The sequence below is a fragment of the Osmerus eperlanus genome, chromosome 23, assembly GCF_963692335.1.
Source record: "Osmerus eperlanus chromosome 23, fOsmEpe2.1, whole genome shotgun sequence".
NCBI classification, from domain to species: domain Eukaryota; kingdom Metazoa; phylum Chordata; class Actinopteri; order Osmeriformes; family Osmeridae; genus Osmerus; species Osmerus eperlanus.
Window position 1 is genome coordinate 7,369,414 of NC_085040.1, and position 26,051 is coordinate 7,395,464.

Sequence of the window (26,051 nt, forward strand, 5' to 3'; positions counted from 1 at the left end):
GGGGAGAAGAACCACAGGTTTGCCCAGGCAACGTGGGTGACAAGAGAAACCTTCATGGTGGAATTGTTTCTGTTCAATGATAAGCTATCTACTTTGCATGAGGAACATGAAAGTATTGATACGCAGCAATTGATAACGACTGACCGATGTTACTTTTTGCAATACACCCACAAAGTCCTCTGAAAGTGTCTTGTTTGAATTTTTTATTTCAAACAGTATCATCATTAACATTTTATATTCCAGTTATAGACACAAACCAACATCACTGCTCATCTTTGAGAATGTTTTTTGATTCTATGATTTCCTAAAATGTCAACAACTGCATATACACATTATACAACAGTCAAGCATATTATTAGTCATTACCAATGCAAACAAAACATTAGTAACATTATACAATATAAATATAATTCTTCACATTCATCACATAAGCATCGGTTTGGAAGACAGCATTTTAACCAACCACCAATCAAGGTGTAGTTAAACTTAATGCAAGTGTGATATTTATGCATATATTAATACAATTGTATTAATTTATTTGGTATATATATAAAAGGAAATGGAACACCACCAAATAATTATAATGACAATACCACACCTGGCTCCAGACTTACAGTATATTAAAGGACTTTTGTGCTGTAGTAGAAATTATTCAGTGCTTATTATGTTAAGTAAACTGTAAATAAAATAAAAAAATCAAATGACACTGACACTCTGTCACTTTATACACTGTCACATTAACATATTCAGTATTATTTGTATTCTATATTATTATTGTTTTATATATATTGTAACTTTATTTCATATTATATTGTATTTTAATTTTTTATTTTATTGTATAGCTCTGCCAGTAGTTTATTTAATTTTGTTGTACATTTTCTACATTTTCTTTTAGTTCATTATGTTTAAATGTTCACTGCTTGCACCTGCCCACCAAAGTAAATTCCTTGTTTGTGACCACTTACTAGGCAATTAAACTCAATTCTGATTCTGAAATGGGCTGAATTGATATTGTTAACAATTAGTATCGTACCAGTCCTGTGGTATAATTTTCACAGGATAAGAATTTCGTGCCTAGACTATGGACTTGTTTGTCCGTTGGATTTCATTTTATTCCTCTCCCTGTCTTACCTCATCTTTCGCCTGTCTCTCTGCTACTGAAACACCAACATTTCCTTGCATAAGGATCAAACAGTATTATCTCTCTATATATATATATCTAGAAACATAATTATCAGAACAAGCCAAAAAAGTAAACATTCCTATCATTCTGACAACCATAACTTTATAGTTATGGTATTTGCCTGTTTTAAACTTTTAAAAGTTTAAGACAGGTATTCTTAGCTCGAATAAGCTTATTTCAACTACTAGCCAATTGTAGCACAGTCCACAGACAAAGCACGGTACCATCACACCTTCTCCTACCCCCGACAAGGAAAGGGTCTTCCCCCTTTGTCCTTCTCCCAGAGGAGAAGCTTCAAAGCTTCTGACCCAGCATGGGGTCAGATACAGAGGCCGCACGGCCCACAGTATCAGAACAAAGGATTTACAAGGAATAACTTTCTTAAAGGATTTACAAACATATTCTCAAGGACTACATGGCTCATGGACACTATTTCAATGACAGTAGTTGATGTGTTATAATGTATGCTTTCCCTTTAATGCTGTGTTGACATAATTTGATGTTTTAATGTAACTTCCTTCCCTGTTATGATAAATCAGTCAATCTTGATATCAAAATGATTCTAATCTACAAACTAAACCATTTATTAATGTTGTATTGTTATATTTCGAAGTATAAGCAATACATGGACATTTGAAATAGCTGAACTCTGAAAAGTTATCAGCCACTTCACACCTAGGCAGATCTCAGGACGACGCCCAGGTGGGGGAAAACTGACCAATGAAAGAGGTCACCTTCACGGGGACCCCCCCTTTTCCTTTGGAGTATAAAACCCCCAAACGTACAATCACCCCCGCTTGTTCGTAGGATTAAACTGAAGTGCTAGCTACATTTCTAAACTATTCCTCTCAACCTGCAAATTCACTGAGCGCCCGGAACTTTGGCCAAAGATTCCGTTGTTCTATTTTCGTTGGACGATAACGAAACCATTGACTCTACCTTTCTTCAAACCGACAAAAGTAACTACGATTTGCAATATTTCTTACCTGTGACATATTGGCATGTTGTGATTAAATTGTTGATGTTTGATTGTATTTTACAAATGAGTTAGCTTAACCCTTGCTAAGTTTGTTGCCCTTGCTCGTCCATTGTTCCCAAAGGCCTACCCCTCTCTCTCTCTCTCCCTCCCCCCTTTACACGCGCTCTACACAGCCATTGTGTTGCTCGCCCTCATTTGCATCCAGCCACTGTACTACTCTGACTAACCCATAACTTATCTGGTATTTGTTCATTATAATTACATTCTCCTAAATAAATCATTGTGTATAATATTCGCGTATCACTCACGTTATCTGATCTGCTCTACTTTCATAGAATTCACGACTTAAGATTAGACTGATTATTACGAAGGCTATTATTTAAATATTATTCAATAAGGTTTCCTCTATCCCTTTAACAATAAGAGGTGGTGCCCCAAGAACTACATACTTTATTATAAATTAAGTATTGCTAATCTTAAACGAGCAAACCCCGCTACATATTGGAGCCCCGTGACAGGCTTTGAAACAGATTGAAATGAGCGATCTATAACGGAGATACATTTTCCGTCTGAAACCCACCCTCCCACCCTTTTGGTTAAATTAACGCTCCGTTGTATTTAACTATTCCCCCAGATAGCTACGGTTTTAAACACTGTTTGAATACTGTGCTGTGTACTCATTGAATTGGCTTTGTCGTGAACAATTGGCTATTTGTGTGTAGCTAACTAGCTTCGGAAAAGCTAGACTTGAGCGGAGGTACGCGCGTGCGCAGTGACACTGCGACCCGTCTCATTTCATCTTGTGAAACAAAGGCAGCGCTTCTACATGAAGGCATAAGATCCTTTTTATAGAGTCACAACACTACTATTTTGGTACCATACACGCTTCGGAAAGGTGTATTATAGTAGTGTTGGCCATTTGGGTTGAGTAAATCAACCAAGCAACTGATAAGTTGCCATTGTCTAGTTAGAGGTAGATAACAGACATTGATCAGTCCAAAAGGACTTTGATTTTGAAGGAGACTACGCAGCTCTCTACATTAAGCTATATGCTTCTACCTTGTTAAACAATTGGTAAATTGATTAACTTAGCTTTTCGGAAAAAGCTTCACTTTGTTTTGCATGTAATTCAACATTAATGTAAACACTCAACCTCTAGAATCAGTAAAGTAACAGTAAAATAATTATTGAGACAGGAGAAGCTGCTTATTTAAGGACCTTTATTGTTGCTTAACCGGAAATAGTTACCTTTCGTGAACAAAGACCTGTAATTTGATTTTCATTCCGCGCACTTAAAAGTGGAAGTTGTCAGAATATCGGCGTTGTTGACCATACTGAACTGTAATCCTATTTATCCCTCATCAATATACAACTTTAACAACAATCGCTAAATAATAATTAAACGTAAAGTGTATTATTTTTAGTTTGCCCACTCTATCTGCGAACAGTCCAAAAGGACTTTTGTTTGGAAGTAGCCGAACAACGCAGCCTGTACTGCCACAATATTGTTAAAACAATTCCGAAATTGATAAACTAGCTTTTCGAAAAGAAGCTTCACTGTTTCGCATTCAATTCGAGGTGAATGTAAAACCCTTGCCCAATTTAAAGCTACATTATAGATGCAGCAACAATTTAGTTCATTATCTGTTTGATTCTACAAGCTAAACCGGCTAACTTAATGTGCTATAGTATTTAAATACATTGTACTTTCTCAGTCCAGTTTAGGCTAAAACAAATCAACAGCTACTCAATCTAAATTCTCTAATCGTTTATAGATACTATAACAAGATTACTGAAATTAAGATTTAATATAGGCCTACAAGAATAAATAATTTGTTTGAATCTTTGATCCTGGAAGGTGGCTTCAATATTAATTTTAATTTCTGAATATTAATCTCAGTTTTTGATTGTTAATCTTTGAATATTAACTTCTGATTTTAATTTTAGTATTGATTTGATAAACAATTTTTTTTTAAATCTTTGATCCTGGGTGGTGACTTTAATATTAATTTTAATTTCTGGATATTAATCTCAGTTTTTGATTGTTAATCTTTGAATATTGACTTCTGATTTTAACCTTAATATTAATTTGGTAAACAATTTTATTTCTTTTCTGAATCTTTGATCCTGGATGGTGACTTTAATATTGATTTTAATTTCTGAATATTAATCTCAGTTTTTGATTGTTAATCTTTGAATATTGACTTCTGATTTTAATTTTAATATTAAGTTGGTAAACAAAAAAAAAAAGGAAAAGAAAAGTATATATATTGCTGCCAAAAAGAGAACCACTACAAAACTAAAGTGCCTATCAACATTATCACAATAGCATTGTGTTAATAACTTCCAGTAGCCGAACCAAACATGTCTCACCTCACGGAAGCTGAGAAACTGATGGTCTACCTATCCAGGAAAGAAAACCCAGGATATGTGGAAACTCTGACCGGACTACCTTTCGAAGAGATCACCAAGAAGACGCATGAAGTTGTCGCACAAAATGTGGGCCAAATATTGGACAAACCCCAAACCATCAAATGCATATCCAGCCTCGGTCTTAACTATGCTGCACAACTCAGGTTATCAATTGCAGATGTCAAAACACAATGGGCACAAGCTCTTCAAGATCGAGAGGATGCTACCAAGGCGGCACAAAGAGAACAAGAGCAGAGGAAACGATTGGAACAGGAAACCAGCAACCTGGCTGTTGAACTGGAAAGAGCTAAGACACAACTAATGGAAAAGGAAATAACCCTCAAAGATGCCCTCAAAGATGCCCTCAAAGAAATAGAAAAGGAACAAGAAACCAGTGACCTGACTGGAGAACTGGATAGAGCTAGACAACAGCTAATGGAACAGAAAACAACCCTCAGGGATGCCCTCAAGGCGAAAGAAACTGAACGAGATATCCGGGAAACACTTCAACAGGAGAACAAGGAACTCGCTACGGAACTGGGAGACCTAAAAGAAGAAATGCAGGGGGTTCAGAAAAGCAAAAAGGACTCAACCGCCCTCATGGAAAACACAATTAAGATGTTGGATGAAGCTAAAGAAGAATTGCACACTCTCTACACAAAATTCCAACACCCGGACCAAGATCTCTCACACATCACAGCTGACAGGGAGACAATGAAGGAGGAGTTACAGGAAACAAGAACTGAACTGCTATCTACCATTCGTAAGCTGAACAAGGCGAACGCCACAATCCAGTCCACAGAAGACCCTAACACCGACCGAAGGTGGGGAAGAGACGACAGAGAAGTAGATCGGCATTCAAGAAACCAGAACCCAAGACAGCTGTACTCACCGGAACCACCCCTCCACTCCGAGTATGAAACAAGAAGACCATATAGGGATACATCCCCTCCCAGCCAATCTCTGTACCAAGCTGACACGAATCCACGAAGAACGAGGGGAACAGAAGATGTGGAACAGCAGAGCAGAAGACTGTATGACCAGAAAATGGAGCAACAATTCCAACCTGAACGTCGCGGTCAAACCACCGCCCCGAACAGATGGAATGATGAGGAACTCTCAAGCCCAGCCCAACAACAGAATGCAAGGAAATCGCATGTACTGCAATCAGCAGTGTCACTAGATCTGCTATTGAAAATTAGCAGGAACATAGAGAAGTTCGATCCAGACAATCCCACTCAGAGCATTGAGATGTATCTAGAACAACTGAACTCTAATCTCGAACGCCTGCCTACAGCTACAGACGCGGACAAGCTGTACCTGTTGAAGAACACCTCTTCCAGCTCAATCAGAGCCCTGCTTGACAGGCAACCTGCTGGAGAACGCCACAGCTATGACATGGCTTGCCGGACCCTCAAGGCTTGGCACTCAGAAAGTAAAGGCTCCTGCTGCACTATCGCCCTGCACACAAAACAAAAGGCCAACGAAAACCCAAAGACATTCTATGAGAGGCTCCGGAAAGCCTATTTTGCAACAGAAAACCAACCCGGAGGAGAAGAAACTCCCATGTTCAAGTCAGTGTTCATCAACAACCTCTCCCAATCCATAAAACCCTTCATGACGACCTTCGCGAACCAGGAAACCATGACGGCTCTGCAGCTGAGGGACATGGCATATAAATCATGGGCGAACAACAACCGAGCTCCAGACTCAAACGTCTATGCGGTGGAATCAGATTCACACCTACAACTGGAAGGAAGAGAACTCCAGAGACCCTATGAACCCAGACCCGCCTACAAGCAACATTCCTATAAAACACGAAACCACTCAACAAGACCCACACCGTACCAAAACGAACACAACAGCCCTGGACGACATCCGTCAGAACCAGCATGACTAGAAGGCCCCAACACGGAAAACACACCTCAAATGCTCCCCATTGGATGGAAGAAAAGGAAGAAGACCCAAAAACACCACAAACCCACAAGAAGACGACCTCCAGAAACAACAACACACAAACAAGCCCCACAGTTACACACATTTCTGGGTGAGCTTTCCAGAAAAGGAAGAGCTAACCGAAGCTATGTCCCCATCACACTTGAAGATGAAGTGCCCTGCGAAGGATTGCTGGACACGGGTGCAGAAATCTGCCTGATTGCACCCACCTTGGCCGCTCAGCTAAAAGGAATAGCCAGGTCAAACAGAAGATGGATTAAAAGTGAAGATAGTGAATTCAACATCACAAGCTTCACCCAAAACAAAGCTCCAGTCACAGAGACGCTGTACTTGAAGCTAACGTTTGGGGAAATGTCCCTAATCCACCCCATCCATGTCTCACCGCTTGAGACCGAAAAGCTGCTGATTGGACACGATCTACTCAACAGACTGGAACCCCTCATTGACTTCAAACGAAACCAGATGTGGACAAACGTCGAGAAGCCCTATCCACTGCCTCACCCTGAAGCCCAAAACACAGTCTTCACAGTGGAAGGGGGGGGAGATTCCACGTCTGATCCACATCTCTCAGAAGAGGACCGAATCCATGAGTTAGATGGCCGCTCCAGACCGCCCCAGAGCTACGCCACTCACCCATCAAGACACAAGATTCAAACAAAATCAACACAACGCCATGACCGTCGGGTGCCATCAGAAACCCACCTGCGACGAGAAGCATCACAGGTCCAAAAGAAGTCATATGATGCCAACTGGATGAGAGTGCAGAAAGTAGGAAGACCTACTATGGCCACCAAGCATCCCAGAAGAAGCACCCCAGCTGCAACAAGCTGGCACAACCCCCGGAAGAAACCATCACTACTCGCGGGGACAACAGGCCATGCACAGAGGCCTGGCCTGGCCTTATACCAGCAACCTGACCCTGTCAAACTGCTGACGAAACAAGTTCACAACAGGTGCCTTAGCCAAAATGCCTCAAAGTTCAAGAATGAATGTTCCTTTAAACCAAAAATAATAGGAAAATACTGTCATGAGACAAATATGGCTCCACCAATCTATCAAATTTTTTAATCTGTTACCAGAAAACCCAACATGAATGACCTTGAGGTACTGTCAAAATAATAGGCTACAACGCCTCATAACCAAACTACCCTGGCCCCTGACAAATGAGGTTTATGACTCCAGGAAGTCAAAGCCCACTCCCACTCCTATCATTTTATTTTATTTTAATCTTTCTCCTTTCTTTCCCTTTCCTTTTTCCTTTTATTTCCTTTCATTTTTAGGCATAGAACCTTAGCCCAGAGAAACTTAGTAATAGGACCCAAGTTAGCCCCATTGATTCCTACATTGTTTAGAGTCCACTCATGCCAATGTGTCCAGTAGAAGTGCTATCGTACTGTCGTGTTTGTCTGTTCTCTGCTCTTCTTACGTGCCAACAGCCCGACGACGTCGAATCATCGGACGTTGCCAGCAGGGGGATATGTAGCACAGTCCACAGACAAAGCACGGTACCATCACACCTTCTCCTACCCCCGACAAGGAAAGGGTCTTCCCCCTTTGTCCTTCTCCCAGAGGAGAAGCTTCAAAGCTTCTGACCCAGCATGGGGTCAGATACAGAGGCCGCACGGCCCACAGTATCAGAACAAAGGATTTACAAGGAATAACTTTCTTAAAGGATTTACAAACATATTCTCAAGGACTACATGGCTCATGGACACTATTTCAATGACAGTAGTTGATGTGTTATAATGTATGCTTTCCCTTTAATGCTGTGTTGACATAATTTGATGTTTTAATGTAACTTCCTTCCCTGTTATGATAAATCAGTCAATCTTGATATCAAAATGATTCTAATCTACAAACTAAACCATTTATTAATGTTGTATTGTTATATTTCGAAGTATAAGCAATACATGGACATTTGAAATAGCTGAACTCTGAAAAGTTATCAGCCACTTCACACCTAGGCAGATCTCAGGACGACGCCCAGGTGGGGGAAAACTGACCAATGAAAGAGGTCACCTTCACGGGGACCCCCCCTTTTCCTTTGGAGTATAAAACCCCCAAACGTACAATCACCCCCGCTTGTTCGTAGGATTAAACTGAAGTGCTAGCTACATTTCTAAACTATTCCTCTCAACCTGCAAATTCACTGAGCGCCCGGAACTTTGGCCAAAGATTCCGTTGTTCTATTTTCGTTGGACGATAACGAAACCATTGACTCTACCTTTCTTCAAACCGACAAAAGTAACTACGATTTGCAATATTTCTTACCTGTGACATATTGGCATGTTGTGATTAAATTGTTGATGTTTGATTGTATTTTACAAATGAGTTAGCTTAACCCTTGCTAAGTTTGTTGCCCTTGCTCGTCCATTGTTCCCAAAGGCCTACCCCTCTCTCTCTCTCTCCCTCCCCCCTTTACACGCGCTCTACACAGCCATTGTGTTGCTCGCCCTCATTTGCATCCAGCCACTGTACTACTCTGACTAACCCATAACTTATCTGGTATTTGTTCATTATAATTACATTCTCCTAAATAAATCATTGTGTATAATATTCGCGTATCACTCACGTTATCTGATCTGCTCTACTTTCATAGAATTCACGACTTAAGATTAGACTGATTATTACGAAGGCTATTATTTAAATATTATTCAATAAGGTTTCCTCTATCCCTTTAACAATAAGAGGTGGTGCCCCAAGAACTACATACTTTATTATAAATTAAGTATTGCTAATCTTAAACGAGCAAACCCCGCTACACAATGAACATCTTGAAAAGCAATATTGAAATATTGTAAAAGTAACTGAATGAACTCAGTCACAAACTTAACCTATATTAATTAATACATTTTCAGCAAAAATAAAAATTGGACCCTCAAGGGAGTCATGGACCTTCAAGATGTGCAAGCTTGTCAAGGCCATATGGGTGAAACAATTACACAAACTTCCTTTCAGCAAGAGACTGGGCCCTAACAAATATCACCATTCACCTAATATGACCCAAACGTATTTCATGACCAAACAGTCAACCCTGAGACAAACTAACGCATTTACCACATCCCAGTGGCGACAACATACACTTGTGGAAATGTGACACCTTTTATGCTCAAAGTCCTAAAATAGACCGAACAAACCTGTGGAAGGGGAGATTCTTCCATGATCTACTCTATGATCCTCCCATGACGCACAGAGAAGGCAATGAGTCTGTGGTAGAGGCCCCCCAGGAGCACTATGGCCCCCAGCACAATGCCACAGATGAGGCTGAAGGCCCAGCGGGGCCCCAAAATGGTGTACACCTGGGAGACAAACACAGGGCCCAGGGTCCGGGCCCCGCTGCCTGAAGCAGTCAGCCAGCCCATGTACATACCCTGGAGACAGAAACACACCGTCAGGGATTGGGCCATGGTCAACATGGAACACCAGATACGTTTTAATAATGGTACATGTATGCAGTGGAAAATGAACACCTGAATTCAATTCCACTTTAGTTGCATGTGAAAGCCCCATTTATCTCAAATGACCGTGTGTCTCATTCAGAAACACTGTCGCTTCAGTTGCATGAATGGGCCGGAATGCTAAAAATGCTTACACACGAGTCTCAATCTAAATCTAGATCAAATATGGCTCACTGTAACAGTGTTAGCTTTCGCTATAAGTCAATGGGAAGAATTGTACTCAAAATGGCCTTCCTTACCTGTGGCTTTGGGCCTAAGACTTTGGAGTAGAGTGTGTAGGACATAGCGTTGCAGGCTGGGTAACCCACCCCTATGAGGACATCTGAGGCGATGTATTGGGCCAGGTGGATGGCCGGGGTGTACTGGCACCAGGTCTGCTCGGCCGGACAGCCAGTGGGCTCAAAGGAGCTATTGGAGGGCAGGGTGGGTGTAAAGGTCTCTAGGGACAGTGTTTTGTTCTTGAGATCTTTCAGGAGAAAATACACACACACAAGAAGCCGATAATGCAAAACCTGCTGTGAACAAGAAAGGTCTTTGGGGTCGTGAAAGGTTAGCATTAAGGGGTCATTACCTGCCCATTGGATTTTGGGGTACTGGTTCCCCCATGGGAGGAGCATGACGAAGCCGCACAATATGATGATCAAGCCTCCTAGTAGTACAGGTCTGTCTCCAGCCCTGGAAAAACGACGACACGCCATGTTCGAATCAAGCCTGATTAAGTTGGCATCACAGAGAAGTTAACATTGATTGTAATGAAACACATGCAGGTATAGGTCCTCAGTGAGTACGTTGAAAAAACCTTTGTGAGATCATCTTCACGGCTATAAACACAAAGATGGACTCAACGCCGATTAAGGAGATGATCAGGCCATTGTACAGAATTGCATCCTTCCTGGTCCAGGCGAACATGTCCATAGACAGAGGGGTCGAGATGCTATCAAACGCAAAACACCAAGACTGTAAGCAGACCCTTCACAGGTGATCATAAAACATAAAACTCTCGAACTACTGAGGCGTCTGTTCATGCATTGCAGAGTACCGTGCAGAATTTATAAACGGCCTTTAAATAGTTGCCAGAATAGTACGCACGTCTCAAAGACCGCGAAGATAAACATGATGACGAAAAAGAGGATGTTGGAGGTCAACACAGCGATTTGGTCGATATCCTCGACCGTCTCCTGGCTCACGTCCACATGTTCTACAAAAGAGGGGACATATTACCGTTTATACACACACAGAATCAGAAAGCTTCCATTTCTGAACTGTACCTTAAAAAAACAACAACAACAAAAAACACATACCTTCTGACACATAATTGATGGATCGGATGTGTCTCCCGCTATCGTCAACCCGGTGTTCCCTGCAGCACAGAAATAACTATAAATCCCGCAGCCCCAAACCCATGGAGTGCAAACTACAGACCCATGGATCAAAAGCAAAGTCAGATGAACCTGGGTGACCTTGACCGTATTTATTTAAAACTGACCTTAAGACCAATACAACAAGCAGGATATTGATGACCCCAAAGCCTGCAGCCAACAGAGCTGGGGCCGTGTACATGTTGAACTGGAGGTCGATGATCTTCACATTGACACCCTGCTCACCAATGAAGGACAACCCTGCCTGCAAAGCTGAAACAACAACCATCCTCAGAGTGGGAGACGATGACTTTTAGTCTGTGCTTTGTCTGTAGTCAGAGTCAAATAGAACTTCCTTTTTTACAACACAATTTCCTGCCTGAAAAAGAATTATTTTGGGACAGTCAAACAAATCTAGTCTTGGGGCGCCCTGGTAGTTCACCGGATAAGTGCGCACACCGTATAGGCTACGGCCCTACCGCAGTGGTCCGGTCTTGAATCCGGCACAGGACCCTTGCTGCATGTCATCCCTTTTATCTCCCGCTGCATTTCCTGTCCCCTCTACACTGTCTATATGAAAAATAATAAAGGCAGAAATGCCCCTAAAAAATATCTTCCAACTCATTTTAATGAGTCTAATCTTGCTGTCAAGTTATCTGGGTGTGACTTTTACGCTGGATCATCGCTAATCAGCGAATCACCTGACGCACATCAGCTCAGTGCCTTTTGTACGCTGGATGCTATTGGTATTGTGCGACCATTCACTAATTTGTCTCAACACTTGCTGGGCACTAACAAGTCAGATCCCGAGTCGTACCTGGTCCCAGGATGAAGCCCAAGGCCTGGCAGGCACTCATGTTAGCCATAGCCCCGGTCCTCTCCTTCAGAGACGTGGCCCCAGCCACGTAGGACCTCACCACCGCCACATTGCCTACACAGCACACAGGGACCACTCAGCATGCTTACGGTATGCATTCTCAGCAGACTACATGGGGAAAAGGGAAAGTGTTGCATATCCATCGAGCTTCTGACATGAGAGAAAACGAAATTGTCACCATTTTGACCATGACCAATGATCGACATACCTGCACCGAAGCCTACAAAGGCTCGAGCCATAAGCATGTGGATCTTGTTCTCGGTGGAGGGCAGGTAGACGTACGAGTAGTAGATGTTGGCAAAGACATTGATGCATATGGAGCAGACCAGAGGCTCTCTCCTGGGCCTGTAATTGGACCACAGGCCAAACAGTGGAGATGCCAGCATCTGGCCCAAACTGTAGGCTGCCACCACCCAGCCCAGGAAACTGGCGTTGGCGGTGCTGTCGATCTGGGCATGGGAGAAGATGCCATTTTACTGTGTATAAACATACCGGCCAATGGTGGTCTAAAACTTGTCTGTGGTGTAGTCACCAGTTGGTAGGTGACAAGATACAAGTAAAACCAGCTGCAGTTTTTTGCTAATCCAGATAAGTCAGCACATACTGCTTAGGCGGTTTGGATTAACTTAATTAAGTTAATCTTAATGATCTTAACTAAGAACAACTATTCAAAATAATTGATTTGCAGTAGCCTATGTTGTGACCAGGGGTGTTCCTTTATGCAAAATGTTTAACTTTTTGGGGGGTCAAATACTTAATACATGTTTATTCTTTAAGTATTTCATACATCAAGTACTTGTGTGTTCTTTTTTTTAGATGCTTTCATCCAAAGCGACATACTTTTGTCCACAGTACAATATAAAGAAAGATTTGGCCTTATTAGACACCATGTCAATTAAGGCTAGGTTCTCCGTCACTTACAGTGAACCCTTACCTTCTGCAGATAGGGCCATAATGATGTTATGACAATTGTGAAACCTGTAAGCAAATGTGGTACATAGTGAATAGAAAAAATATGGATAACAGCTGTGTGTGTGAATCTGGCATTGTGTCATAGTTCTTAATTTCACATCCTGTTCTTCGTTGTGTACTGGGCTTGCATGAACATGCTTCGTATGAAATAATAATTTGCTTACCAACACTGCTGAGGAACATCGTAAAGTACATGACTCGAATAGACCGCCACCTACTCTTGTAGTCATCCCCTTGACAGTCATCACTGAAGAATAACAACGAAAAGCTGAGACGTTTCTTTGAAGTAATAGCACAAAAAACATATTACAATATTTTGGTCATTGGTGATGGTGGCTGAACAGATAATATTTTTTCAGACGTAATGAGGTCAAGGATGATAACGTTCATTAACCTACCTCCTGGAATCATCTTTCAGCAATGGAGTGTTCTCTTCTGAATCCACAAGTTGAGACATTGTTGGTAACAACCAAAAGATACTATAGTAATCGAGTTTACATATAGTTCTCTACACTGGCATAAATGATAACTGATTAGTCCATTATCCTACTAAACCTAAATTGAGCTTCATCCTATCAGCTGACAACAAGCTTGCGTGTGCCAAGTCTAGCTCTCCGTACGAAACGAAAAACACTAACTTAAATGTCACGCAAGAATGTGTTCGTCGCCGTAGCCTACCAAACATTGATTTCAGAAGCAAGCCATGACAGATCTGTGACTATTTACAATGCAGGCGGCTCATGTGATTCGTAACTCTGTAACTAAGCTTCCGTACAATTCTTCCTCTACAATACACACGAAATAAATAGTCTGCCGTTCTTTACAGCGCCCCCTACATGCTACGCGAGCGACATCCCGGCAATATTTCGTCTCAAACACTGAAATTAACATACATTGGGAAGTCTTCTTGCTTTATATGTAGGCCTAGGCTACTTATGATCAAATCACCAAGCCCTGTAAAGTAAATAAAGACCCTTCCTACTGTAGTGGGTCCATTTCTTTCCCAGAAATTGTGGTTTTAGCTTTCACTTTCACTGTCGTTCTCCTTGCATCCTAACATTCAGCAAGGTCGAGATTCGTCTGTCCTTTGGAATAATCTACAATTTTCCTAAACGTGTTTTTATTTATTTATCAGATTAACTTTGAAAAAAGATTTGAACAGATTGTTTTTTCGGTAAATTTCGGTGGGTAGTGTGAATTTCCGCACTGTTTTTCGTGCTCAAGATAATTTTTACACCCGAATACACCTGCATTAGAATATACTTAAAACGGAAGTGAAATAAACCCCTGATAAATGTTGCATTGCTTTGCCTATATTTAGCTGATAAATGTAGCATTTTATACTTTGCATTTCATTTTTAAATATGAAGCCGCATGGATTGGTTGCTTTCTATGCAACTTTGACAACCGCTGCCGGTGAGTAATCCACGCGTTAGGCTATTGGCTACCTGTTCTAGCAGGGGTCTTGCCTAGTCTATTGAAAAGAATAAAGACTCAGTTATAGTCAGCGTCTAAGCATACTTCTTTTAGTGTGGAGTTGTGCGCGTAAAGCCGCTCTTACAGGTCTAGAGCTATGATTAAAACGATCTATCCACAGTCAAAACAGGTGTGTCAGGAGATTGGATAGGCTATTGGCTACCTGTTCTAGCAGGGGTCTTGCCTAGTCTATTGAAAAGAACAAAGACTCAGTTATAGTCAGCGTCTCAGCATACTTCTTTTAGTGTGGAGTTGTGCGCGTAAAGCCGCTCTTACAGGTCGGCTAGAGCTATGATTAAAACGATCTATCCACAATCAAAACAGGTGTGTCAGGAGATTGGATAGGCTTGTTGGTGGAAGGGCCTACCACGTGGAGACGTCTAATAATAATCTGTATAACCCCTGACTAAGAACTGTTAGGAAATTGATTACTTATGAAGTCCCTTTTGTTCTCTGTCAGCAATCACGCTTTCGGTCCCTAAAGATGGAATCTCGGCCAGGCTGGGTCATGAGGCCAGCCTACCTTGCTGGGTCACCCCAGCCACAAATGCAGAGGACATGGAAGTACGATGGTACCAGACCTTTGACAACCCAGTCCTACTTTACAGAGACAAGAAGATTCAGCAAACCTTAGTCCAAGCAGAGTATGTGGGTCGGACATCCTTTGGACACCGGACCCCAAGATCAGAGGGGCTAAGGGAGGGGGATTTGACCCTAAAGCTGACTAATGTAACTCGAAATGATGAAGGAGAGTATACATGCTATGCTAGCCAAAGTGCAGGCTATGACAATGGGAAAGTTCGTCTCACTGTAACCGGTGAGTAAAATTGTATTTACAGTCTGCTGTCTTCCTTTTGGCTTTGACTGACTCCCAGTTTTTACTTTTTACTCTCTCTCTCTCTCTCTCTCTCTCTCTCTCTCTCTCTCTCTCTCTCTCTCTCTCTCTCTCTCTCTCTCTCTCTCTCTCTCTGTCTCTCTCTGTCTGTCTGTCTGTCTGTCTGTCTGTCTGTCTGTGTGTGTGTGTGTGCCAGCAATGGGGACTCCCCCTCTCCTCTCTGTGGTGCGGACAACATCTGTCTCTGTCAACGTGAGCTGTGAGTCTCACGGTTGGCATCCCCAGCCCAGGCTGCAGTGGTCGGATGGGCAGCAGTCTCTGGCCCCTCAGAGCCTGAGCTACAGCAGGGATGACCAGGGTCTGGTGGGGGTCCACAGCTGGCTCGTCTCCAGCTCACCATGGGTCTCCTGCTCTCTGAGTCTGTCTCCAGAGGAGGAGCGGGAGGGGAGAGTAGATCTGAAAAGCATACCAGGTACATGGGAGAAACTCTTGGTATTGATACTGACATTTAGTGTGTTTGCATGAGTACTTTTTGAGTTTAAAAAACGTGTTCACCTTCGCTAAAGATGTCCCGTCTGGAGGTTGGAAGACTGCATTCATCATCCTCCTCCTAGTTTTGTTGATACTCACTGCCATAGGAGTACTGTGCATCAAAAAGAAAGGTGAAATGCTTTACTTTTTACTGATGTGTATTTGTACAATGTTTTATATTCCAACAAGTATCAGAATTTCTTTTACTAGCGCTGATGATCGGAATATTTTGATACTTTTTTCTCTCGAATTTTAACAATGGCTAATGACGTGGGTAAAATGTATTCCACATGATCACATTTCTCACATTCATAAAACAGTATTTCCCCAGTTAGTTACTTTATTGTCTACCTTCTGTGCAAGCCAAATCTGATTCCATTTTGTCATCTCATTGTAGATATGATTAAAGGTATTGTAAGAGGGACAGATATGGAAGAGGTGGACAAACATGCAGGTAATCATATAAAAATATTTTTTATTCATTTCATTTGACACTGATCATGTTTAGATCTTTCTAACGTAATCTATGCACCAGTTAGTTACAACATGTTATCCTGTTTAGATGGACAAACCATTTTAACTACAGGTAGGTAATCTCTATATCTCTTTCATATGCAGAATCGTAACATTTTCCACCTTTCGCTCACAAGTTCCAACAAATCTAACAAAGCTTGTATTCCTACAGTTGTCATTGAGAACACAAACTGTGCAGCTCTGGATGATATGAAGAAACATGGAGGTAATCATTTTAAAATATTGACATTTCCATTAATCTGAAGGTGATTATGACTTGATTTTGCTAAGATAATATTTGTGTTTGTATTCAACAGTGGACATCACATTAGATAGGAGCACAGCGTCTCGTCACCTGACAGTTTCTAAGGATAGTAAAATTGTGAGGGACAGTAAAGAAGTACCGTGTAGTGAGGAGTGGTTCAGTCAACGCACCTTTATACTGGGAGAACCAGGCTTCTCTTCTGGGTGTGCATACTGGGAAGTATGTTTGGAAGCCAAAAATGTGGAAAACAATCAAATGCTCACCAAAGAATCCTGGTGGGTTGGACTGGCAAGTGAGACCGTCAAGCAGCAAGGTCATGATGTACCATTCACCCCATCAGCTGGCTTTTGGTTCCTGTCTTCAGAGAAAGGGAAAGGGATTAAGGTTCATGCAGAGACCAGCACTATATGTTTTGTCACACAGAGACCTGAAATCCTAGGGGTGTATTTGGACTATGACAAAGGAGAGGTCTCCTTTTACGATGTCAAAGATCAGAAACTTATTGCCACTTTAACTACAAAGTTCACAGAGAAGGTTTTTCCACTTTTCAACCCAGGTAAAGCTGACATTTCCCCTTTAAAGATAATAGCCATACCTACAGGTCCCAAGGCTGGACAGGAGACTGAGAATAGTCCTGATGAAATACACTCAAAACAGTCAGATGTTCCACCTGAAACCAAATCTAAAACTGAGCAAGACGTAGAGCTTGAAACTGAGATTTCCCCCCTTTTAAAACCAACGCAATCTGAAAAGGATAAAAACTGTACAAGTGATCTTGTCAGTGAAGAGTGTGAGACAAAGACAGGCAGTGTTTAGCTATACACACAGGCAGTGTCCGTTGGTACGTCATGTTCAGATGAGAGTCCATAACCTGACAATTATCAGGCTTCTAAAAGCCAGAATATGTCAGAGAAACATGTCTAATCAATTACCAGGATGACACTAAATAGACACCATCAAGAGCCGAGGTCCTATTAAATTGTTATTCTCTACCTGTATTGGTCAGTTCTCATGCAAACTCATCAAAGTGACATGAAATGATTCAAATGTTTCTGAAGAAACATCTCAATACTCAAAAAAATAAAAAATGCTCCAAGAACGCTAAAAGCCAAAAGTAGGTCATACACAGCACATGTTTCCCCTGCTCTAAAGGAGGGGCAGTTTGGCAGCTAGCTCCACATTACTACAGCCAACACTTGACTTGGTGATCTTAATCTATGGAAACCCATTTCATGAAGCTCTTGACAATTATTGCGCAGACGAGGCTTGAAGGGTAATATTGTTATGGACACAGTTACCAAACACTTGTTCTGACTTTTACAATTTGTAAAGCTTTGAACTGTACAAACCACATATGTTGATTAAGCTTTGTTTCCTTTTCACTTGTTTTTAATTGTAAAACACTGTATTGTAATGTGATTGTTTCTAATTAGTGATAAAGGCAAGTACATTTATAATGTAATTGAAATTAAATGGTTCCTAGTCAGATTTCACAGAATATTTGTGAAATGTATGTTAGTACAGTCTTGTGTGTTTTTGTTAAGCTACAGTACATTTTTGTATTTGTATATATGTATATTTCAATTGTAGACACTCCTGCGCAAAAGGTGTGGTCAGGAGAGGAAGACGAGTACAAAAGTGGGGCGACTTTTCTGGCCGTTGCAGTAGATGTGGGTTGTAGAGTATGTTTCATAATAAACAACTGAAAATCTCTACTTCTGTGGGCAACACAGACAATGCATGCCTTCTCAACCAGTAGCCATGCTAGGACTTTTTTTGAGGTGTGTGTAGTTCATTATTACTCATTATTCAACCGTGATATCCCTACTTAATAAGGAAAAAGTTGTTTAGCAAAAAGTAATATTGTTATGGAATCGGATACTCAACACTGGTTTCGACTTGAAACAAAACATCTTTCAGTATATACTGCAACATTGTTAATGTTGATTCAAGCTTGATTGTTTTGCTTATTACCTGTCAGTCAAATTCAATAGTTCTTGTTTTACTAAATATTTGCCAGGGAACATTTATTTTAGTACTATCTTTTGTGTTTTGATTAAGCTACAGTTGTTTTGGGGTGTTACAACCATTTAACTTTCCTGTTTAAGAAAACCCTTCAAAATGTTGTACACTTTAATAAGTACTATTTACAATATGTACACCAATAGCACAATATCAACTTTATAACCACTATTTTGTTTAAAATGTCAAAGCTGATTAGTAAGTATGTACAATGTAACCAATAAGACCATATGTTGTTTGTAAAAGAATAATAATAAAAAAGAAACAAGTTCAAGTATGCGTGCCTTATTTCATACTAGTTTGACTACAACCATGGTACAGAGGTATGTGTGTGAATCAGTTCACAGGGCGTCATGGTCTGAATACTTCGGTCAATACACTTGAATACAGTCAGCCATGACGGTGATGGTTAGGGTAACACGCCAGTCAGTTATCAATATCCAACACAGAAACTGTACAGTTCAAAAGGTGTGTCACTAAATGACACCCGGGCTAATACTACAGGGATGTTTAGGGTCTCCTTCTATCTTTGTACACACAGCCACGTAAAACACTGACATTTGGTCTTCATCTTTCAGGTCGAGGTCGACGCTCATCTTCACTCCAGCACTCACCGTCTTCTCTTCCCAATCGCTTAAGAGAGTTTAGTTTGATTCTAAACATGGGACAAAGTGGCCTAACACGAAGCACCAGGGTTTTCCAAAGCCTACAAACACTTCAACTGAATTTCCCTCCCCTACATAACTGCACAATACTGCATTTGTGTCTGATAAATTAACGGAATAAGTCCTTTCAGAGAAAGTCCACACGCGTCATCTCTCCCAAGGTCCAGCACTGGGTCTGATCTGGATACTGTAGATGTGGGTCTTTCATGTCATCGATTCCTGACCTGCCCCATTCCAGTTCCCCCCGCCCCCCCAAGTCTCTGCCTGGCTCTCTAGCAGGCAGCGCCCCCCTGTCCAGCACTCTCCCTCCTGCCCTGCTTCTTCAGCAGCTGAATGCGGTTGTGGCAGTAGAACTTGATGGCTCTCCAGTCCCGCTGGTTGCTGACCAGCAGGGGGCAGAGCTGCAGGCAGCGCTCGCAGTCGGCCTTGGCCGGGACGCGCAGCTCCACGATGTTCCTGTTCAGGTGCGTCTCCACGGCCACGCGCTCCGCCTCTGACCAGGGGCGTTTCAGCACGCCGCGCTTCCCTGAGAACACACGGCAGAGCGGACATGTGGATGGAGGGATGGATGACACAAACCTAACCATTTCTGAAGCAAATGAAGGCATATGGACGTACCACCCTGATTGACAGGATAAATGCCACTTTGACTGCATAATTATCAACATTCTTTCAGGCTAGTATAATATGGCTTCATGCCCTACACCGTAGGTCAAACAACAGGCAAAATTATTATATTAACGTCTTCCCGTGGATACTTAACCAAAGTGTCTAAAGTGAAGATGGGGTGCAGACCGTACCTGACTTGGGCTGGACGCTCCTCCTCTTGTGGGCTCCTGGTAGTGAAGGGTTGACAGACGAGGGAGGGGGGCCTCTCCTCTTCCGGGGGGGGCGGCCCGGCCCCTTCTTCTTCACCACCTCCGTCTTCTCCTTCGCCTCCTTCTCGGCCTCCCCCTCCGAGTCGTCCGAGAAGGAGTCGGCAGAGTTGCCGGACATCACTGGAAGACAGACGCGACGAAAGAGAGACGAGAAGGGAAGAAGAGGAATGAGAGAGCACGTAGGGCTTCACATCCTAAAGAACATTACATAAACACACATTGTCATCATAGGCATAATCCTCCATTTTAATCCCTTCCACAGTCCCGGACAAACTCGACCGTCTAGACTAGCGCGAGACCATATTAACTAAGCATTGCACTCCTAGTTCCCTCAAGTAAACGTTGCGACGCTAAGCGCTCCCTCACCGTCCAGCTCCAGACATATGTGCTGCAGGCTCATCCCCCTGAACAGCACGCCCTCCCTCTCCCCGTACAGCACCACCCGGCCCACGCGCCCCATCAGCGCCGGGTCGCGGCCTATCGTGGCGCAGGTCTGCGTCACGTGGTACTCGGCCTGCAGGAAGTCCTCCAGGCGCTTGGCGGCGGCGCCCCCCGGCGGGCCCTGGCCCTCCCCCTCCTCCAGGAGCAGCAGCTGGGTGAGGATGGCCACCTGGCGCCGCGCCCGCGTCTGGGTCAGCGCCGCGGGGTTCTTGGCGCCGCTGGCCCGCGCCATGTTGCGCAGCATGTCGGTGCCCCGGAGGGGAGTGGCGGGGGAGTGGTAGGGCCGGGAGAAGATGTAGGGGCTGTGGGGGTCCACGCCCACGTTGGGACTGGTGTGGAGGAGGAGGTCCAGGCAGGGCTCGCAGTGCGGGGGGAGGATGAGGGGCTGGATGCGGCCGCGCTTGCCCAGGACTCCGGCGCGCGGGAGGTGGCAGAGCACCTGGCGCTCGAAGGGGGAGAGGTGGACCTCCAGGCCTGTGGGGGGGCCGCCGGAGGAGTTGGCCTGGCCAGAGCCGGAGGTCTGGGGGGTGGCGCGCTTGCGGTAGTCCTGGATGGTGAGCTTGGCTACCTCGCACTCGCGGTGGCGGTTGTAGAGGATGAGGAGCGCCAGGCTGGAGTGGCAGAGCAGGCGCCAGGCCTCGGCCGAGCTGGAGGAGCGAGTCAGGGACAGGAAGGAGGAGTGCTGCTGCCGGCGGAGGTAGAGAACCAGGCAGGAGAGAGAGGAGAGGAGCGGGGGCATGTGGTGTCTGTGGGAGCTGGGGGAGAAAAGACAGGCAGACAGGTTAGGCCTCCAAATCATCGCGGACACCTCAAACATTTAGTCTACTCCACCCCACAAAAAAGGGTACCAGACAGTTCTGGTAAAAAGTTTAAAAGCCTTTATCCAGATTTCACATAAAAATATATAAACAATACTACTACAATATTCGATCTGTATTGGTCAAATCGTATTTCCCCGTACCTCGCCATCTCTCCATTCTTGTCCTCGTGACTCTCCTCGCCTTCCTCCCCCTCTCCTCCGCTCAGCTCCAGCTCCTCCTCGTCCGGTTCCACTTCAGGGTCAGGGGTTGGAGGAGGAGCCATCTCTTCCTTCTCCTCCTCTTTCTGCTGCGGCGGCGGCGGCGGTGGCGGCTGCTCCTCCTTCTCCTTCTTCATCCTGCGGCCCCTCCTGGGCGGGGGCGGGGGGGAAGGGCTCTTCACCCTCGGCGCCGCCGCGGCGGTGGCGGCGGAGGAGGAGGCGGCTCGCTTGGGCGGCGGCGGGCCGGTGCCTTTCTTGGAGGCGGCGGCCGGAGCGGCGGAAGGCGGGGAGAGCGACAGCGAGAAGGAGACGGCGCCGGCACGAGCGGCCGGCGAGTCCCTCTCTCTCTCCCGGGAGAAGAGGGGGGGAGGGGCGGGGGGCGGGGCGGAGGAGGAAGGCTGGGGCACGGCGAAGGAGTGGCCGTGGTTGGCGGCGGCGGCAGGGGTGGGGGCGGAGGAGGGGGAGGGGTGCGGATGAGCCGAGGCGGAGGTGTGCGTGTGGAGGTGCGCCAGCTCCATAGCCGCCCTGACCTCCGGCTGGTTGGCGTGGTGCTTCTCCAGGTGGCGGGCCAGGGAGCGGTAGTGGCGGCCGCAGTAGGGGCAGTGCTGCCGCCGGCTCACCGTGGCGGCGCTGGAGCTGCCGATGTTGATGTTGATGTTGTTGTTGATGTTGGTGGTGGGCGGGGCCAGGGCGGCGGGGGGGGCGACGACGGCGGGGGGTTGGGGCCGGGAGGCGGCGACGGGGGCCGCGGCGGGGGCCGGGCGGGTGAAGGACGAGCAGGGGCGCCCGGGGCCTCTGGGGTTCGCCGGGCTCTTCTTCTTGGCGGGGACGGCGGTGGCCAGCTTGCGTTTCTTGCGGCGGCGGAGGTGCATGCGCCCCCTCATCTCCTCCAGCTCCTCCTCCTCGTCGTCATCGTCGTCGTCGTCCTCCTCCTCCTCCTCGTCCTCCTCGCGGTCGGAGTCGCTGGGTTCAGAGTGGGTGAGCGGAGAGGAGGAGGGAGAGAGGGACCAGGAGGGGGTGAGGTAGTCGGAGACAGAGAGGGAGAGTGGATGTGGGCCCGCCTCTTCCTCCTGTGAAGACACGGGCGGAAGAATAGAACACACGTCACACAAACGGCCTCGCAAGCAAACGCTCCCGGCAAAAGCAATCTCAAGGGTTGATCGTCACCATGGCGTTCTCTCCCCAGTCCGTCAGGCTGTAGTCCACCGTGATCTCCTCCCCCTTGGCAATGTCGCGGATCGCTATGACGACCAGGCGCACCTGGCTCCCACAGTGCACCTCTCGGATCCTGCAGTTGGGCGGAGGGTGGAAGAGCACGGGGCCACGCACCCCGCTGGCCCCCTCCTCCCCCAGCTCCGACACACTGGACCAGACACACATTACCATCATCCATTATATTCAACATCCAAGCCTTTAACAAAGACCAACGGACTAAATCCGTGTAACAATATGTTACAATCGTTCCTCTACCAAGAGCCCCCTCGACCACTCCCACTCTGACAGTGATGCTTTTAGCATAATTGTGATCATAGTTCCGGGTGCTTTAACACGTCTGCTACTAAACACGTCCTTTATTTTGGAGTGCAAGACCCACGGGTCTTGGGGGGAGGGGGGTCGTTCCTCTCTCTCACCAGATCTGGGAGGGGTCTGCGAGGTAGTAGGGGCTGCCTGGCGGAGGCAGCCTGTCCTCAGCTCCTTCTGGGTACTGTCCATCACCTACGAGAGATCACACACACACATCAGGGTATGGTCACACATTCCACACTGTGTACACGCTATTAAAATGCTACATGCTACAGTAGAAAGAATGATGGAGGGTTTGGAACAGTCAAGTTTGAATTGCAGTCAGGAGCGGGAATGGTTGGCGAATGGTTGTTATACTGCGTAGGGCACGATGGAGAGTGACAGAGACTCAAATCATTGTGTGCGTTTCCAGTACCGGGGCTGTAGCTGTGTTCCGACAGACTCTCCTCCTCCTCATCCTCTGTCACATAAGCCCGGTCACACACCTTCACTGGCGTCCCCTTCCGTTTTCTCCCACACACCCGCCTGCACAGCCACACCAGGGGGGTTGTTTAATGAAAGAAAACATTTAGAGCACCGCTGATATGAACAGGAAAAGGTCAAATTCGTATTCACTTTTTAGGAGAAAGATGCCTAAGGCTCGTTTTCCCCACTGTATTTAATACTTGACGCTAAATTATGTTTTAACGGCACGGCAGCAAATGTGTTCATATATCTCTACTACCCAGATGGAGATAATATGTCAGACACATTCATGCAATTAATACCTACAATCGGGGACTGAATTAAAGGGTTTCTTGAAAGACAACCATATTGTGGACCTAGTTAAATAGGCCACAGTGCTGGCTATATACATGATTGTTTTATTATCACAGGCCATTTATATACATGCTCTTTTCCCAAATATTCAAGACTTTAGGTTACATTTTGTTGATCGCACCCTTACTGTACCCACTAATGTATTAGCATCTCATCGGGAACCCTGCTGTATTGGTCTAGTCCGTACATCCCTCATCCACTATAGTTTTCAGATACTGTAGCTCTTGTCACAATGGCCACAATGTGCATTTTATTAAGCATTAATAGCATTGTTAAATAGCAGTGAAAATATCAAACACCACATCTGGATAAAGGCCAAATAGACTTTCACTGACAAAATCCGATGGAATCACTAAACATTGATAACCAGCTAACGTTAGCCAACTTCTCTAGATAGCCCTGGCTAACCTGATCAATGACTTACTGCAAGTACCTACTGTAGCACCTAGCCAGCTAGCAATGCGAAGATGGCTAGCTAGCTAGCTAATTAAATAACAGACAGCGCACTTACAACTGGCTTCCTCCCAAAACAAAGATCCCAAGCCTACTACTTATTAACGGTCACTGGAGAGGGACAGCTGATCTTAGCTGGCAAAATCCTAACTGAGAGGTCCTAAAGGAAAATCACTTTTCCATTTCCTAACGTTAAATTCGCACACGCGGATTGAAGCCTGGTAACTAAACAAACGTGCACCACGCTCATCAGTGCGTACAGTGTTAGTTGTTTTTTTATACACCGGTAAATAATAAATAGCCAACTGTAGGCCGTTGGGTGATGTATTTCTTACCCCCGGGGCGGCGGAGGTTTGCTCCCATCGCCGTCGCTGTCGAGGGTCGGTGGCTCCCGGTAGTCAAAAGGCGACCGTACGTTCTCCGCCATTAGGACAGCTTCCCTACCTCTATCTCCGGTATAGAACTCAACGCGCATGTGCATTTATGCTGGATTTTAGTTTATGATAAAATGGGGTATATTGCTATTTATAAAGAACACGATTGATATGGCCCACCAGAAAGGAGAAAAGCCTTTGGCACAAACATCTGAAATATGCTAAATTGGAGTCCATGGATGGATAAAGCTACCTTTTTGTCATCCAAAAATGATAGTGAAGCACTTGTGTGGAGACACCTCAGTTTAATCAGCAGTGAAAATCCAAATAATTTATAGGTGATATTGATTGATATTCACAGTACAGAAAATAAAATCAGAGAACAATCAAAGTTTAAAAAAAACTATTGCATCCATACGATATCAGTATATCAAGTTAGTGTTTCAACTATAAACGATGCACAGCTGATGCACACGATGTAACAGACACATTCAGTTTGCTACAGTGCAATATTAGATACAATGTAACAGTCGACATGTTAAAACTATTCAGCAGCATTTCAAGTATCTAGTAGATCACAGTGTGCACATAACACTAATTATAACAACAAGCGGTAGGTGGATTTATCACAGTTTTTGGATTTTGCCTTGCAAAAAAAATGACAAAATTAAAAGACCAAGTCGGTTACTGTACATCAAAACAAAAATATCCCCAGGTTTTTGTTCGAATTCATTGATATGCAGCACTGTAGTTGAATATGCCTGGCTAAATGTTTAGCTACAGTTTTGTAATCACAGTTCATCAGTCGAGTAACATGAAATATTATTTCGCAAACTTCTAGCAATGTGAAATGGAGTGCTAATAACAGCATTGTTCAATGACAATGTTTCAACCAATCAATACATACACTGAGGTGAAGAGACAAAAACACAAAACATGACATTACGAATCTGCAACAACCCTGCTCTACACAAACCTTTGCTGAAAGAATTTTTGCTGCACCAATTAACTTCAAGGGATATTGTAACATACTGTAGGGAAA

The 26,051-nt window shown here is 44.4% G+C and overlaps 3 protein-coding genes across 3 annotated transcripts; 1 reads left to right on the forward strand and 2 right to left on the reverse strand.

Annotated features, from left to right (window-relative positions):
• Positions 1–768: 768 nt before the first annotated feature.
• Positions 769–13,996, reverse strand: mfsd8 (major facilitator superfamily domain containing 8). The gene is made up of 13 exons (XM_062449902.1): positions 13,594–13,996; positions 13,360–13,442; positions 13,158–13,201; positions 12,432–12,672; positions 12,164–12,277; positions 11,475–11,619; positions 11,290–11,348; positions 11,078–11,186; positions 10,788–10,922; positions 10,560–10,663; positions 10,228–10,454; positions 9,277–9,901; positions 769–1,367 (listed from the first exon to the last, which is right to left on the reverse strand). Exons 1-12 carry the CDS (start codon positions 13,650–13,652, stop codon positions 9,695–9,697), a joined length of 1,527 nt encoding a protein of 508 aa, XP_062305886.1. The 5' UTR covers positions 13,653–13,996; the 3' UTR covers positions 769–1,367; positions 9,277–9,694.
• A 419-nt stretch (positions 13,997–14,415) lies between these two features.
• Positions 14,416–19,111, forward strand: LOC134010043 (butyrophilin subfamily 1 member A1-like). Its single transcript, XM_062449901.1, has 8 exons — positions 14,416–14,611; positions 15,132–15,488; positions 15,703–15,978; positions 16,073–16,168; positions 16,435–16,491; positions 16,600–16,623; positions 16,723–16,776; positions 16,868–19,111. Exons 1-8 carry the CDS (start codon positions 14,560–14,562, stop codon positions 17,629–17,631), a joined length of 1,680 nt encoding a protein of 559 aa, XP_062305885.1. The 5' UTR covers positions 14,416–14,559; the 3' UTR covers positions 17,632–19,111.
• Positions 18,936–25,086, reverse strand: LOC134010042 (uncharacterized). Its single transcript, XM_062449900.1, has 8 exons — positions 24,971–25,086; positions 23,779–23,888; positions 23,471–23,555; positions 23,007–23,202; positions 21,783–22,909; positions 20,747–21,576; positions 20,303–20,500; positions 18,936–20,028 (listed from the first exon to the last, which is right to left on the reverse strand). The coding sequence occupies exons 1-8, from the start codon at positions 25,060–25,062 to the stop codon at positions 19,775–19,777; spliced, it is 2,892 nt and encodes a 963-aa protein (XP_062305884.1). The 5' UTR covers positions 25,063–25,086; the 3' UTR covers positions 18,936–19,774.
• Positions 25,087–26,051: the final 965 nt, after the last annotated feature.